The sequence below is a fragment of the Strigops habroptila genome, chromosome 23 (assembly GCF_004027225.2).
Source record: "Strigops habroptila isolate Jane chromosome 23, bStrHab1.2.pri, whole genome shotgun sequence".
Classification (NCBI taxonomy): Eukaryota; Metazoa; Chordata; class Aves; order Psittaciformes; family Psittacidae; genus Strigops; species Strigops habroptila.
Window position 1 is genome coordinate 738,485 of NC_044299.2, and position 15,990 is coordinate 754,474.

Sequence of the window (15,990 nt, forward strand, 5' to 3'; positions counted from 1 at the left end):
GTCGCCCTGCGGCCCCTATTCGGGCCCCGCCGGGCCCGGCGCCAGCGCTCGGGAACGGGGGATGCGGCCACGGGGGGACGCGCGGGGGATCCCGGCCCCTAGAAACGCAAACCGGGGCGAGCGCGGGGAGGAGCAGACGTGTATTGCCAACACAGGGTTACACAGCCCAGAGCCCCCTCCGGCACCCACCGCCTCAGGAAGGGGAGGCCCCCTCCTTGCACCCAGCCTGCAAGAGCTCCCACCCTCCCGCCCTGCAGCCCCCGCTCCTGCCATGGTCCCCACAGAGCGATGGGGCTGCTTCCCGTCCCCATCCCCATCCAGCTCCAGCAGCTCCTTGTGGGCAGGGTCCATCCGTCCCTCTGGCCAGAGGGGGGGGCCCTGGGTGCTGTCCCGCTTAGATCTCCTGCAGGAAGTCCACGGGGAAGAGCCCCACTTTGCGGCCGGTGTAGACTTTGACGTAACCGTTTACCTCCTCTCCCTTCTGCACCACAATCTGGGGGCAAAGGGGGTGACGGTGACACCCCATAGAGGGTCCCCCCAGGTGTGAGCAGCGGGGGGAGGGAGGGGGGGCTGAGGACCACAGGCTCCTGTCTCACCTGATCCTTCTTGAGTGTGATCTGCCCGATCTCCCTGTTGCCCACGAAGGAGCGCGTCACCTTGTGCACCCGCTCGCCCGCCCGCACCCGGATGATGAAGTTTGGAGGGAAATATCCAACTTTTTCCCCAATCTTCCCCTGGAATGAGTCAGTGGCTGGGTGCGAGGTGGGGTTGGAGCCAACCTGTGTGACCCCCTCAACAACCAGCCTGCATGGTGTGGGTTGGCATGAGGACACAGCCATGCGATGTGCTTTCAGTGCTGCATCTTTCCCCTCTGCTTGTGGGACACCGGCCTTACCCTCCACCACTCCTCATTGGAGTCATCGACCACCGTGATCTTCTCCCCAGGCCTGGGAAGGGAAGGATGGGCTCAGTATGAGGGGGTGCAGGGACCCCCTCTCCGGCCACGTGTCACTCCCCTCCTCACCATTGTGCTCACTATGTGGCTGGTAACTTACGGGAAATCCAGGTCATCTTTCTCCAGGGCTTTGAAGCGATAAATTGCCACGAAATAGTGAGTCTGTGGGAAGCCACCACGCGTCCCTGTCTGTGGCTTCTTGCTCTATGGGAGGAGCAAAAGGGGAGGGGGTCAGTTCCCCAGCACTGTTGAAAGCCCCAGGGAGACCCCTGCAGCCTCTCCCCGTGCTGCTCCATAGCGAGAGGGTGACGGGTACCTTGTCGTCTGTTGGGCTCTTCTCAGTCTTCTTGTTCCCTTCAGAGGTGCCTGGAAATGGGAGGACGGGGGGTTACATCTCTCCTGGTGCTGCCTCCCAGCCTGGGACCAGCCTCTTCCCAAGGATGTCCAGGTCAACAAGGGGAAGCCCCAGGGTGGAGACCTGAACTGGAGACCCCCGCTTCCTACAGGTCAAAACCCACCCCAGTGAGCCCCCCCATCAGGCTCCCTCCCTGCCTGGTGCTCATGGCTCAGCCACCCCGATGCCACAGCACTCACCGCCCTCAGTTTTGCCTCCTTGTGGCTTTGTGGCCTCTGGTTCCTCATCCATCATAGCAGCCAAAGGCTGCAAGGCAGAGAGCTGTCAGGAGGTGTGGGGCAGGCAGGGAGGTGGGGTGGCAATGGGGTCCTCACTCACGTTTTTCTTGTCATCCTGCCCTTTCTTGCGCTCCTTGTTGGCCATGATGACGCCCGTCCGCAAGGTCTCGAACACGGGGTCGCTCCTGTCGGCTGCTGCGGTGGCACAAGGGATGGTGAGAGGGGTTTGGCTGCCGCATGCGGGGACATGGGGCACCCACCACCCAGCTTACAGAGCTGGTCCTTGACGCAGAGCTGGTCGCTGTAGAGGGGTGAGCTGTATGCCCGGCGAAAGCCTGGGGGCTGGAAGGGGAGAGCGGAGCATCAATCACTGCCCAGACCCTCCTGGAGAGCTGAGGGGATGGAGAGCATGGGGACATGGAGGAGAGCACCTCAGAGCCAAGAAGAGCCAGATCATGGCACCGCGAAGGGGAACACTCACGATCTTGCCGAAGCAGCGCTGCATCTCCACGTAGGTCTGGCAGTGGTGGTGGATGTTGGTTTTGCAGTTCTTGCACCTCAGGCCAAACTTGTTGTTGACTGACAGTGTAAGGGGGGGTGGTGGAAACGAAAGGCAACGTGACACTGCAGCTGTGGGGACGGCTGGGCTGGAGCCCTCGCCAGCCTTGGCCCCCAGCCCTCCCCTGACCACAGCCCCCAGCCCCAGCACCCCTCAGCACTCACGGACAATCATGCGGGCACAAACATCACAGAACTTGGGCTTTTTGAAGTAATGATCTTTGAACTTGTGGGGTTTGTCATTGACGAGTTTCTGGGGCTCGGGAGGGGGCTCGGGCTCCTCTTCTTCCTCCTCTTCCTCCTCCTCATAGATGTAGAAGATGGGTCCCCCTGAGGGGCTGACCAGCTCCCCATTGGGCTGCGGCTCTGGTGGTGTCTCCTCCTTGGGTTTTTGCTGGAAAAGTTGCTTCAGCTTCTGTAGCTGCTGGGCAGGAGAGGATGGATTGCACAGGGCAGGCGTGGGGTGAGGCTGGCAGGCAGAGAACCCAGAGCCTGACTCCCAGCCCCTTTGCTCTGACCTAGAGACTACTTCATCCCCAATGAGAAGAGACCCTGGGCATCCTGAGGCAGAAACTGTGTGAGGATGGGGACCCTTCTCCCACAAAAGGAGAAACTGTGACTCGTGAGCATGATGTGGATGTGGGAAGAGCCAAGCTGGGAGATGACACCCAGTTTTCCTGCTGGATCAGGATCCCTCTGGGCATCCCTGGTCCCACAAAGCCTCCTGGGGCCAAGGCACAGATGATGCTCGCAAGGTGCCTTCCCCACCCACCCAAGCCGCCCTGTGGGTACCCACTTACCCGGCTTTTGGGTTTCCCACCTGAAGCGGGTGAAGCTGGTGGCTCCGGCACTTCCTTCTCTGTCATGCTATGAGGGAAAAGGAGACATATCACGTTGGCTGGGGCTGTTCCCACTGCATGGCAGGAACAGCCAGACCTTGCTGGGTGAGAAGCATCTTCAGATCCACTGCCTCCCTCTGCCCCAGCACCATCACCCCCAGCAAAGGCCCATCCTGCACAGGCTGGAGACTGGGCTGTTGCTTGCTCTATGGATAAGGTGCCAAGTGCTGTGAGCCAGACCCTGGGCTACCTGCACGTGTCCATCTCTGTTTAGACATCGTCACCTCATGATTAAACTGCAAATAGTGCTACTCCTGGCCCCCCAGGACCAGCACACGCCTGTGGTGCTGTCTGGCATCACCACGCAGCCCTGCTTTCTTCTCCCTGTGCTACCATGAGGGCAGGATTTGCTCCTGCATCCCCCAAACACGCCCAATCCCACCTTTGACTCAACCATCCCCACGGTCCTTCTACCCAGACATCACTATTAGTGATACCCAACACAAGGTGCCCCCCATGCCCCCCAGGAAACCAACCATCAGGGAAAGAGCAATGGGGACCAAGGAACCCTGGGGCAAGGGGTGCTGCAGAGGCAGAGCCCTGGGGTCTGGCAGCAATGAGGAGGGGGACAATGGAGGGGGGAGTGTTAATGGCCGCAATGAGGGGTCACCGCGCAGGGAATGGCACTTACACTGTGCTTGGAGCTCTCGCCCTGTGACGAACAGCCCCGCAATGGGTGGCTGATGGTGGGGCCTCGCCCGGCACGGAGCCCCCAGCCCTCGGTGCCGGTGCAGGGAGGGGGCAGCCGCCCCGGTGCCGTGCGGTGCAGGAGTGACAGGGCAGAGGGGAGCCGACAGCTGAGCGCGGCCGGAGGCTGACGCCGGGAAATTGGAGCCCATGTGTGAGCCGGAGGGGAGCGGAGCCAGAGGAGCCACCGGCTATTTGCGTTAGTGGGTTGCTGGGCGTGCCAGAGGCCACCCACCCCCTGGCAGCAGCGCCGGGGCACGCCAAGGGCTCCAGCCCTCAGGTCCTGTTTGCTCTTGTGTTGGAGGCCCCTGTAGCCAGGAGGGGAAAAGGGGACGAGTGGCAGCAATGGGGTTTGTGATGGCTGTTCCCTGGACCTGTACCCCTGCCAGGCTGTGCCATACCTTAGCACCAAGTGTGGGGCTGGACCCACCACCCCATCCAGGCAGCTCTTACCTCTCCATCCGTGCCTGCTCCTGCGGGGTGCTGCAGGAGGCTCCACTGCTGTGTGCGGTGCCTTGGTGAGGGTGGTGGCACCCCCAAGGCAGGAGGATGCAGTGATGCCCGCACCTACCAGCGCAGGGGCTGCTTTCCTGTCATCAGGAGGAACATGTTGCTTCCCGGCAGGGGTTGCCCCGTGCCCCCATTCCTGCACTGCACAGGGCCAGCAGCTGGGAAGAGGCTGTGAGTATGTTACAGAGGGGACCAGCCCCTGGTCATAGTGCTGGGTGCTGCTGTGCCGGGCTCAGCATCCTTCGGCCTCCCAAAGAGGCAGCACGGGCAGCCCCTAGCAGCGGTACTGGCAGAGAATGGGAAAGCAGCGTTAAAGTGAGGGACAAGTTTTCCTTTTGTTTGTTTTTTTATTTAAAAACAACCCCCCAAATAAAATAAAACAAAAAAATACCCCCCCCCCCAAATAATAATCAGATTAAATAAAATGTGCAGTGAACATACCAATTCAACACCTGTATGTGCGGTTCAACACAGTGCTTAACAAAACAACATACACAGGGGAAGGTGGGCGGGCAGGGGCATCACTCCAAAAATAATAATAATAATTAATAATAATAATAATAAAAAAAAAAAATCAATTTCTTGTCTCTTAATTCTGTCCATATAAATATATCCATGAAGGAGGGCGAGAGGAAGGGAGGGCAGAAAGGAAAAGAGAAGGCAGAGGGAAGTGCCTGCAAGTCCAGTGTGCTCTGTGTGCCTGTGTGTGACCCCTACTGTGAGCTGGCACGCTCCAGCACCCGCAAGTCGTAGTTCTTTTTGGCCACACGCAGCTTGAAGCGGCTGAGGGAGTTGTTGAGACGGAGGGAGGCGTTTTGGGCAGCCAGCGGGCTGGGGAACACGGCCACAATGGTGTATAAGGCAGCGAGGTCACTGTGCCTGCCGTTCTCTGGAGTCCCGGTGTTGTCCCCGCCACCTCCATCTCCGCGGCGCCCCTGAGTCTCTTTGAGCCACTGGATTTTGGCACCGGCCATGGCGAGCTGCGTGAAGAGCTTGTCGGCCTCTGTCCGCGTGATGCCCTCAGGCAGGTCCGTCACCTCCAGCACTCGGCCCAGCACTGCAGTGGGAAGACAGCACGTGGTAGCTGGGGGGGTTCTCCACCAGCTCTGGGGCTGAAGCAGTCACCTCTACTGCACTAAGCTGCCCCCACCTTTCTGCTTCCTGCAGGGCCCCATCCTGACCCTTTTTATGCCCACATCCCAGTCCCCGCATGCTTCAAGAGGAGGCTGTGTTTCCCATTTGCTCCAGCAACACCAAATCCTTGCTTCCTCTGCCCGGGCATGGCTTTCCAGACAGGCTCTGCCCCAGCTTCCTACCCTAACCCTTGGGTACCAGGATTGGGAGCTAACCCACCTCTCCTGCCCTCTGCCCCTGGAAGGGAAAAAGACAGGCTACACCCATGGAGGAATGGTGTGGATCCTGAGTGCGACTCTGCTCTGGGTGCTCAGCCCACGGATGGATCCCCTTGTGTGCCCAGGCCGGTGTCATGTCAACCTCTTTGCCTCTGCTCTGTGGTACCCAAACACTTCTGCTGCCTCTTGGCTCCAGCCTTGGCTTTTGGGCTTAGCAGAGGGCTGGCTGAATGGATTCTTTGCTAATATTAACGTGGCATGTAATGAACATGCCAGCCGCAGGGAGAGGGACAGCTCTTAAAGGGCTCTCTGCAACCAGCTGCTGGTGGTGGTGGTGGTGACATGGAGGTGACACAGGGGACAAGTCTGAAGCCCCCATAGAAGCAGTGAAGACTGCATCCCTTCCGTGCTGGTGCGGGGAGAGATGGCATCTGGAGTCTCTGCCAGTGCCAGCTATGCCGTGCAGTGGGGACTGCTCAGAGGGTGCAGGGGGAACTGCTTGAGTAGGGTCACTTGCCTACATCACTTGTCCCGAGGTCAGTGGATGCTGACTTGAGGGCCTGCCTCTTGCTCCGGTTTCCATGTTTCATTCCAGTCTGCCCCTGAAAGAACAAAACCAGTGGTGTGTCACCTGAGGAGACGCTGCAGCCTCGCAGTGCCCACAGAGCATCCTGGGGAGGCTAAACTTGACCAGGCCATCACTGTGAAGGGGGATGAAGACACCAGGATGAACCTTGCACCCTCGGCACCTTTGAGGTGACACCATGCTTGGGTGAGAGGAGGCAAAGCCACGCTCCGAGGACACCCAAAGGACTTGGGGCTGACACTGCTTCTGGGTAAAGCTGGGACCAGTGCCAGGCTCTAGGGAAATCCATGGACAATGGCAGCTCTATTGGATGGATGGCAAGAATGTGGGGTAAGCACTACCTAACCGAGGGGTGCCCAAGCACAGGGCAGGGAACGGGGTGGTCCTGTTCTGCTCCCTGGCCCATGAAAGGGTGGCTGGGTGCAGGTTTGGCCTGATTTTACCTGGTGTGCATTGTAGTTGGGCTGGTTGTGGAGCAGCGGTGGGGGACAGATAGACAGGTTATACTGCAGCGGCTGGCCCAGCAAGGAGTAGCGCCCATCACCTGCAATTGGGAAGCAAATGTTTGGGGGGGTCTAAAGGAACCCCAGGAAAGTTCCAGCTCTGTGCTGTCCCCTTACCTTGTGCCGGGCCCATGGGCCGAGGGAACTGCGTGAGGACAGGGAGGGGGCTCAGCCCCGTGCAGACACTGTTGAGGTTGGTGACAGGCGATGGCGTCGGGGACTGGGTTGGGGATGTGATGGGGCTGTTCAGTTGGGTGCTGGCCTGGGGGAGGGAGAGCGTTAGACAGCGCCTGTGACGGGTCCCTCTCCTGCCTCACCACCATGGGGTGATCCCACCCCCATCTCCCAGCCCATCCAGACGGCACGGATGCTGGGGTCCTCTCTGTCCCGCCAGGCCGCTCCCGAAAGAGGAGCTGCCTTCCTCCCAGTCCTCTCAATACCTGAGCACTGGTGTCTGGGTTGTACAGGTCTCCTGGCTTCTGCCCCCGCTGGTCCAGGCTGTAGTACTTACAGTGGCTCCACTGCACCACAGGGGGATTCTGGGGGGCCTGGGGGCCATTGGGAACATTCAGCTGCATCACAACCACGCCAGGGCCTGATGGAGACACCCCTGTGGAGAGACGACAGCACCACTATTGCCCAGGCTCTGTGCGCTGCAGCTCCTGCTCGCTGTGGGACAAGAGGAGCCCAGCCTGTGAGCACAATACAGCTCCAGTGTCCTGGTTCCAGCTCTTGCACCAACTCACCAGGCCCCAGACAGCCTGGAATGTAATGCTGGAAACCCCAATTCCTCTCATCCACTGCTCCCTGGTCCATGCAGTCCTGGTGACATTAAGCCACGTTGCCAGTAGATGGGGTCTGCAGCCCACAGCAGCTCCCTCTACCTACTCCTACCCTACCCATATGGCAAGGAGATGCCAGGCCAGCATCAGCCGCTGTGCCATGTTCTGGAAATTCCCAGTGGGCCGTGGGATGGGTAAGACTAAGGAAACCTGTTGTGCAGAAGCAGTCAGACTTCATAGAACCATAGAATGGTTTGTGTTGGAAGGGACCTTAAAGCTCATCCAGTTCCAGCCCCCTGCCACGGGCAGGGACACCTTCCACTAGAGCAGGTTGCTCCAAGCCCCTGTGTCCAACCTGGCCTTGAACACTGCCAGGGATGGGGCAGCCACAGCTTCTCTGGGCACCCTGTGCCAGCGCCTCAGCACCCTCACAGGGAAGAACTTCTGCCTAAGAGCTCATCTCAATCTCCCCTCTGGCAGGTTAAAGCCATTCCCCGTGTCCTGTCCCTACAGGCCCCTGTCCAAAGCCCCTCTCCAGTTTTCTTGTAGGCATCCTTTAGACACTGAAAGGCTTGGAGACTTGGCTTGGAACCAGCAGCTCTGTTCACTGCAGCCCCTGCAAAACCTGATTCACTCTGTGCAGAATCAGCACCAACACTGACCAGTGAGCCCTCTTACCTGAATACTGCTGCTGCATCTGCGGCGGGCTGCAGGGTGACGGGGACTGTGGCATCTGATACTGTTCAGAGCCAGGAGGCTGAAGGAACCCCACTGAAGGGCTGTGAAGCAGAGAATGCTCTGGTGAGGTGCTGGGAGCTAGGACTGGGCAAGCTCAAGAGGTGACCAGCATCTGTGGTGCCCAGCCACCTCCTCGAACAGCAGGAGCAGGGGAAAGGGCACAGCAGGACCCTTTTCTCCCCAAGGCAGGTCAGAGATACAGAACTTTTACCTGGTGCCATTCTGCTGGGCAGTTGGGATGACGCTGTAGTAGATGGGCACCCCCCCAGTCTGCAGGCCCCCCTGAACAGACTGGCTGGCTGGTACAAGCACTGGCTGCTGGAAGGGCTGCTGGACCACACTCTGGGACTCACTGGCCATCGGAACCTGTGCAGGGAGGAAAGAAGCAGCACTATGTAACGACAGGTAACACGGAGCAGAAGCAGGGAGAACTGGCCCCAAAGAGACACCAGCAAGACCCATAGAAGGCAGAAGAGATGCTGGGTGGGTGGTTACTGCAGCCCACAGCAACCTTGCCCAGGCAAGGGAAGCATCTCCAAGCTCTTCTGCAAACACAATGGCAAAGGGACTGGCTGCACTCAGCCCTCCTCAAGGCATGTGGGACATCCTCAAGGCATGTCCCACATAGATTCACATGCAGACAAGCATCTTCTCAAGGTAAGTCTCCATCTTTGACTCCACCATGCAGGCAGAGGAACAGGGTGCTTCCCACACAGCCCCCTCCCCAGAGCCCCTCATTGGAGAGCAACTGAAGCCTACCTGATATGAAGGCAGTGGAGTGTACTGGACCATCAGACCTTGCATCTGGCTCCCCATACTGCTCCTCTGGCTGCTGAGGAGGCCGGGGGGCTGCGCCTGCTGCACTCCCATCATACTCTGCATCTGGCCACCCATGCTGTTCCTCTGGCTGTTGAGGAGCCCAGGGGGCTGTGCCTGCTGCACTCCCATTACACCGTGGTACGTTTGCTGCTGGTTGGACATCATTGGCTGTAAACCTAACGGAACAGGGTTCAAATGGAACAGCTTCCCAGCTGGCCACAGGAGACAGCTTGAGACTTGGCATATGAGGTGCTCAAACCCTGCTTTGCCCAATCTCTTGCTGAAAAGTGGGAAAAAGGCTTCCTTTATGGCAGGTGTAAAAAGACCTTAAGGAAGCTCCTAGCTTTAAATCCACCTTGTGGCACCTCAGTGCATGCTACACCCCAAGAGGAAGGGAAAGGACTAGAACAGCCTTTGCAGCCAGGCCAAGTTTCAGCTTCCCTTTGCACAGACAAGAGTCAGCAAGTCCAGCAAAGAGTGGGAGACAAGGAAGAGCAGCCTGGCCCTAGATAGTGCATGGGAGATCTTGAAGAGCCAACAAGAGTTGCAGATAAGGAAAACATGCCCCTTGGCCCCCATTTCCCCCTGCTTACCAGGCTGCTGGGACTGCTGGGGGAGCTGTTGGGTGCGCTGGGAGCTGTAGGCCACTGGGTGACTGAGAGATCGGTATTGCTGGCTGGAGTTTGGGTACTGCCCGGGAGGGTAGTAAGAAACCTGAATCTATCAGAACCAAGAAAACACGGTGGTGAGAACACAAGAGGGATGGGACCAAGAAGGCTGGTTCCCCAGGGCCAGTTTTCTCTCTCACCTTCTGCTGAATGAAACCAACCAAGTGATGATAGCTCCTCAGGTAATCAGCCCCTTCCTGCTCCTCCCAGCCTCCACATCCAAGCCTTTCCCAGCCCAGCAGTGCAAGAGCACAGTAGGCACAACTCTCATCACACCCAGGGGGAACAAGCTTAGAGGTTATAATGCCCTGCAGCATCCCAAAGAGAGCTTAGAGGCCTCAGCCCTGAATTGGTCACCGAACCTATGAGCCAAGAATGGCCAAGGGGGGTCCCCAGGTAAAGTGCCTTGTGAACTCAGAGGGACAAAGAGGCAGAGATCATCCTGGTGTGTGCTGACCCCGAGCCTGGAGCCTTGTGTGCTGATCCATCACAAATGAGCAGCAGCAGAAGAGGAGACCCGCTCTCAAGGAGCTGCTCCCCTGCAGCCCCTCTCCTCATAGAGGTGCACATCCCCTCCAGGCTTGCGGGTGTCCTTACTTGCTGGGGAGGCTGAATGTAGCCCTGGGGCTGCAGCACCTGCTGTGTGGGGGCCGTGTGCCCTGAGGCGGAGTAGTTGGAGGTGGGAATGGGCTGCCCAGGGGTTGCCATGATGAATCCTGTCTGCTGAGGATGCTGGGAGATGAGGGATGACTGGAACATAGCCGAGGAAGGATCCGGTGCTTCCGTAGAGCCCTGTCGGCTGAGGCTGATCTGCCCAAAGGGGTTGCTGAGCTCATCGGCCTGTATTGGGGATAAGTGGGAAGGATGGAGGAGGACAGCATGTAGGACAACAGCACGTAGGACATAGCTCTGCTGAGTAGATTGCAGACCCCTTCTCCCTACTCTGTGTGGAGGAGCTCGACCAAAAAAGGTCCCCAGAAATGAGCCACACACTAAGAGCACTCTGCAGGACAGGGGGTAGAGGCATGCGTGCTGCTTGCAGGGCTGAATGCTCAGCAGACACTGGTGACATGCAGGGCCCCACACAGGCAGGGGCTGCCCCAGCCCCGGGGCTGTGTCCCACGGGGTCTACCATTCCCAAAAGAGACAACATGGGCTGACTGAGACCACAGGACAGCCACGGTCCTTGGACCCCAGTGCTGGGCACAAGCATCACTTCTGGTGGAGCTTTGGAACTTATCTTGCCCAGGCTTTTTCCATGATCACCTACTCCAGCAATGCCTGGCCCTGGTGGGTCCCACAGCCTCAGGCATGCCACTGCCTTGACCCCATGGCGGCACAGAGCTTCCATGAATCCCAAACCCACTGGGCGCAGTGTCCGCAACGTACCTGGTTAGCAAAAGCTCACACAACACAAAACACAGCACACGGGTACAACAGAGAAAGTGCAGAAGAGGAAATGGGGTTTATACCAAGTTGTACTGCTGGGGTGGAGAGACTGGCAAGAGGACCTGGGGGCAGGAGCTTGGAGAATACTGAACAGGCTGCAGCGCTGGGACCGGCTAAGACCAGCAGAGAAGGGAAGAGAGTGGGAAAAGGGAGGGAAGGAAGGATAGAAGGAAGGAGAGAAAGAAGGAACAACAAGGTTAGTCAACTGAGCCAACTGCAAACACAGAGGGGGGCATTGCAGAGGGTTGGAAAGCATGGAGACCAGACCAGGGGAGCAGTCATTTCTCTGTGAAGCCACACATCCCCACCCCTTGCTTTGTGGAGCTGTGAAGGCCTGTTGATGATGCCACCTAACTCAAGCACCACATACTATACTTTGGGCACTGAACTTGCAGGTGCACCAGGGGGACAGTGTGTTTTCACATCTTTCACCAACAGTCAAACACAGAAAAGTTTGTTCCTGAACTATCAGAACAGCCCAACAGTAGAAGATACAAAGGAAAACCTCCGCAAGATGCAGTGACCCTATATGAGCTCCAGAAGCTTGCTGGGTGTTCAAACCTCCCACCCAGAGCATGGTGCTCTGTCCCATGCCATGCTATAGCTCCAGACAACCCTGCTAGTCTCAGTACTGGACCCTGGCTACCTTGGGGAAACACCCCATCTGTAGAACTGAGATGTTTCCCTTGAGTCTTGGTATCCTTTGCAAACAGATCCACAACCCTAGAGCCAGTCCACGGCCCAAGAACTACAAGCTACCCCCTGGGCTGTTCTTTGGTTCTATGATCCTCATAAAGATGGCAATGGACAGCACGTATGTTCATGTTATCTGCAGTAAAAGCTGTTCAAAGAGGCTTGTTTCCTTCTCCCAGCCCACTGAAAAGAACTTAGAATCATACAAGAGCCCAGGTTGGAAGGGACCTCAGAAGAGCCTCAGGAACAGAACAAAGTACGCAGGAACAAGGGATCCATCCTCAGGATTAGCCCTGCAGCTTGTGGAATGTCACTGGGGTTTAACTCAGGAAGGGTCTGGAGAATACCAGACCCAGGCACAGCTCCAGGTCTGCTTCTTCCCAGGACACGAGGTGACCACTGGGGAAGCTCAAACCCAGCTACTGTTTGTGAAGGGCCCTCACCAGGATGACAACTGGTTCCAGAATATGACCCCACCGCTCAGCAAAAGGCTATAGATCCCTTGCCAGGAGAGCTGCTGGCCTGAGCAGATACAGAAGAGGCTGGCAAGCTGAGATGTCACACAGCATCATCCACAGGCACAGCAAGGCCCCATAGCATGGAGGAACTGTCGCTCCCTAACAGACAGCAAGTGTGAAGACACCCAAAACCCACTGGGCAAGTGTGAATCCAGAGCACCCTGGCTCTGCTTCTACCTTCCCACGAGGGGCTTACGGAGTCCCTGGATCCTGTGCAGCAACTCACCTGGGATATCATGTGGTTGCTCATGGCTGGCTGCTGCTGGGCTGCAGGTGGAAGTCCCTGGGGCTGTGGTGGAGGCTGCTGGGGTGGCTGTGGTTGAGGCTGTTGGGCTGTGCAGGGTAGGAGGCCACGGCTGGGCTGTGAAGAGGGGGATTGGCTGCATGCTTCAGGGGCACCTAGTACCAAACCTTGAACAGAGAAAGGCATGGCAGGGTTGGTACCTGAGAGAGAAAAACATGGGTTTGTTGATGGGGGACTAGATCTTGTCACTACCTCCTGCACTGCAGCCAGATAGCAGTCTCTGCTGTCCACATGGTAGCTTCCACAGGGGACAGGGTGAGCAGGCTGCAGGCTAAGTCAGTTTGCCTCTCTTCACAACAAACCAAGGTGCTGACACCCTCAGCACTCCAGGTTATGGCACCTCTCTCCTCTCCATGTCTGTGTACAGCTCCACAGCTGGTTACAGCATCTCCTGCCCCTGCCCCACACAGGGAATGTGACCAGGATGCAATTACTGTTCCAGACCACAGCCATGACTTGTATAGCTGGTATTCCCAAGAGCGTGCTCTCTTCCCTGACCCCAACTTAGCACCCACATTCCACGTGGGGACACAGCAGTCCCCACCCATAGGTCTCAGGTAGTTGCTATATGCCACTGGGCAGAGGAATCCGATGTTAACAGCAGCCCTTGCCTGGTGGAGTACTCTCCACCTCAGCACGAGGCTGAGATTACAGCATGGGATGCTACCAGGTACTCTCATGTCAGCTCAGTACCATAAACCATAAACAGCTCAGCTGTGGGCAGAAGCTGAGCTGTTCCCAGTCACAGCTCAGTTCTGTGGCTCAGACACTAACTACATTGTCGTGACCTGTTCAAGTGCTTGCCCAGAACAGAGGATCCTACGTTATGTCCTCCCAGGCCCAGCACACGCACATCTTTTGAGTCCAAGGCTAGGAGGTGGAAGGCTGGAAGCAATTCCTTCCCATGGGAGGAAAACTGGTTTGGCAGGAGCGCAATACATGCTGCAGGGCACCCAGCTGGGAAGTGTTCTCCTCACTATTTCAGTCTCACTTCCAGAAATAAAAGGGCTGTGAAACTATTGCTTGATGCCCAGTAGCTGCTATTTAATGAATTCTGCCTCTGATCCACTGCATTGCAACAGCTCATCTTCAGGCATTTTGCTAAGGAAGCCTGTATCAACAGCCACATGGTGCAAAGAGTGAAATAGCTTCTGACAGTTGCCCAGGGGCTAAATGCTGAGATGGGAAAAGAGCCCCAGAGTCCTCAGCACTTCCTCCCCACAGAATAAATGGTGGTGGTTGGTTTTTTCCTCTTGTTCCAAAGTGAAAATTCCTGGATGTTACTCACTGATACCGCACAGCGATGGTAACCAGCTACCACGTGGCTCCTCAGTTATCACTGCACCATTAAAATCAACAAATCACAGACTGGTCTGTGTTGGAAAGGACCTTAAAGCTCATCCAGTTCCAACCCCCTGCCACGGGCAGGGACACCTTCCACTAGAGCAGGTTGCTCCAAGCCCCTGTGTCCAACCTGGCCTTGAACACTGCCAGGGATGGGGCAGCCACAGCTTCTCTGGGCACCCTGTGCCAGCGCCTCAGCACCCTCACAGGGAAGAACTTCTGCCTCAGAGCTCATCTCAATCTCCCCTCGGGCAGGTTAAAGCCATTCCCCTTGTCCTGTCCCTCCATTCCTTGTCCAAAGCCCCTCTCCAGGTTTCTTGTAGCCCTTTTAGGCACTGGAGCTGCCTTAAGGTCTCCCCGGAGCCTTCTCTTCTCCAGGCTGCCCCAGCCCAGCTCTCTCAGCCTGTATTCACGAGAATGAATGAGAGTGAAGACCCGTGCTGCCTCTTCCAGAAATGCCTTTCACAAGCAGTTGGTTGAAAATAAAGGACCCTGCTCCCTGCTGCTATAAGGACTGATGCCCTGCCAAGTGCTCACACATCCTCTCGGGAAGCTGTCATCAGGAACAGATTACCAGTGATGCCCCATGATAACACCCTCCATGCATGGGCTACCCTTGGCGTTACCTGAATGGGAAAGGAAGAGCTGAGCTCAAGTAGGCAAAGGCACTTGTGATCCTAATTCTCTCTGGTGTTCCTGAAACTTGGAGCTCTTGAAGAGCTGCAGGCCTCTCCCTTCCTGCTATGTTTGCTCTCAGGAGTATAGTGAATCATTTGGAGTGAGCATTGTAGGCAGATACCACTTAATGCACTCTTCGTCTGATGAGATAGACTGTGTCTGATGAGACAGTCTAATTGGTGACACACTTCCCTAGCCCTCCTTTATTGGAAAGCAAGGAAAAGGGCCAGATGGTTTACCCTGACTAAAGGCTCCTTAGGGCTGTGAGGGATTCTGGGGAGCAGAACTTGTAGCACAGCAGGGGAGAGAAAACAACAGTTCCAGGGTATGGGACTAACCAATGTCCTTTGTCTTGGGGAACTCTGCTAAAGGAAAGGAAGGTCTGATAGGGAGAAGTGAAAAAGCAGATGATGAACCAACTGGTATATCGCTGCTCAGGTACTGAATGCATTCAGATGATCCCAACCATGTCCCATGGGGCATCACAAGCCCCAGTACCCCAGCCCAAAGACTATGTCTGCAGGGGAAACAGGACAGTACCTGCCCGGGACGTCCTGCTGGCAGTGCTGCCTTTGCTGCTCCCGATGCTGTCCCCCCGTGTCAAGATGGAGATGCCACTGAAGCTGCTGGCTTTGGTAACGGGTGGTCGCAGGTTGCGGATGGAGCCGTCTGAGTCTGTGCTGCTCCACGGCCGAGGTTCCAGCGACTTTATCTCGCTCTCGGTGCTGCTCTGGCGGCTGCCCGAGGCCCGGCTCAAACTGTCCCGGTTGCCCCTGCAGAGACCGGAGGAGTTTTAGACTGCACGTCCCAGGGCAAGGGGCAGCAGCAGGACCCGCAGCAGTGCTGCCACGCTGCGGGGGGAGCCCCAGCAGCAACCGCCTGGGACACAGCACACGGGCACTTTGCATAGGGACCTGACAGCAAACACACGCGCCCGGGGGCACAGCTTCCTTGGGCATGCACTAGGAAGACCCAGACGCTGCTGATCGCCCTTGGTGTGTGTTGAGAGCTGGCTCTTGGCCCTTTTCCCTAGCCACATCCCCACCTGGAAGAGATGCCAGCAGAGTCAGAGCATGATCCCTTGCTAAAGCCCTCCTTGTCTTATAACAACAGGGAGCTTTTAACAGAGGCCTTGAGACAAGGCTGTTTGAGACCACTTTTCATACCAGCCCTGGTAAATCTTTCTGCTGAGCTGGAACACCTACATGCTGGGATGTTGCTACACCCAGAGCTGTGCTCCCACTTGATCACCCTCCCTTAGCCCCAGATCTGGCAACTTTACAGGACTTTACGGAGTATCAGCAACACATCCCA

At 57.1% G+C, this 15,990-nt stretch overlaps 2 protein-coding genes across 26 annotated transcripts in view; both read right to left on the reverse strand.

Annotated features, from left to right (window-relative positions):
- Nucleotides 1-225: 225 nt before the first annotated feature.
- On the reverse strand, nt 226-4,007 carry STAC3 (SH3 and cysteine rich domain 3). Of its 2 annotated transcripts, none has more exons than XM_030510600.1 (12): nt 3,677-4,007; nt 2,947-3,013; nt 2,312-2,567; nt 2,070-2,167; nt 1,861-1,930; nt 1,689-1,783; nt 1,550-1,616; nt 1,272-1,321; nt 1,056-1,159; nt 896-947; nt 597-734; nt 226-493 (listed from the first exon to the last, which is right to left on the reverse strand). In XM_030510600.1, exons 2-12 carry the CDS (start codon nt 3,010-3,012, stop codon nt 395-397), a joined length of 1,095 nt encoding a protein of 364 aa, XP_030366460.1. In that variant the 5' UTR covers nt 3,013; nt 3,677-4,007; the 3' UTR covers nt 226-394. The 2 variants fall into 2 exon arrangements, 1 of the variants encoding a protein (XP_030366460.1); XR_003994843.1 differs by having other exon boundaries at nt 407-493; nt 597-751; nt 3,677-3,753.
- A 710-nt stretch (nt 4,008-4,717) lies between these two features.
- Nucleotides 4,718-15,990, reverse strand: part of R3HDM2 (R3H domain containing 2) — a 45,037-nt gene continuing 33,764 nt past the window's right edge. For 12 of the 24 annotated variants that reach the window (XM_030510590.2, XM_030510582.2, XM_030510574.2 and 9 more), the window contains 13 exons: nt 15,217-15,449; nt 12,577-12,794; nt 11,163-11,252; nt 10,288-10,530; nt 9,616-9,742; nt 8,963-9,198; nt 8,415-8,569; nt 8,144-8,244; nt 7,124-7,293; nt 6,801-6,945; nt 6,624-6,724; nt 6,112-6,196; nt 4,718-5,299 (listed from right to left, as the gene is read on the reverse strand). In XM_030510590.2, coding sequence (XP_030366450.1) covers nt 4,956-5,299; nt 6,112-6,196; nt 6,624-6,724; nt 6,801-6,945; nt 7,124-7,293; nt 8,144-8,244; nt 8,415-8,569; nt 8,963-9,198; nt 9,616-9,742; nt 10,288-10,530; nt 11,163-11,252; nt 12,577-12,794; nt 15,217-15,449 — 2,248 coding nt within the window. In that variant the 3' untranslated portion in view covers nt 4,718-4,955. The remainder of the gene's footprint in view (nt 5,300-6,111; nt 6,197-6,623; nt 6,725-6,800; nt 6,946-7,123; nt 7,294-8,143; nt 8,245-8,414; nt 8,570-8,962; nt 9,199-9,615; nt 9,743-10,287; nt 10,531-11,162; nt 11,253-12,576; nt 12,795-15,216; nt 15,450-15,990) is intronic. The other 12 variants (XM_030510592.2, XM_030510586.2, XM_030510584.2 and 9 more) reach the window with 4 other exon arrangements.

Bases quoted from the DNA above. Each gene is read 5' to 3' on its own strand.
- STAC3 (XM_030510600.1), bottom strand. From the start codon at position 3,012: ATGACAGAGAAGGAAGTGCCGGAGCCACCAGCTTCACCCGCTTCAGGT. The intron at 1,931-2,069 runs GTGAGTGTTCCC...CTCCCCTTCCAG, and splicing joins AGCGCTGCTTCGGCAAGATC to CCCCCAGGCTTTCGCCGGGC. The intron at 735-895 runs GTAAGGCCGGTG...GACTCATTCCAG, and splicing joins CCAATGAGGAGTGGTGGAGG to GGGAAGATTGGGGAAAAAGT.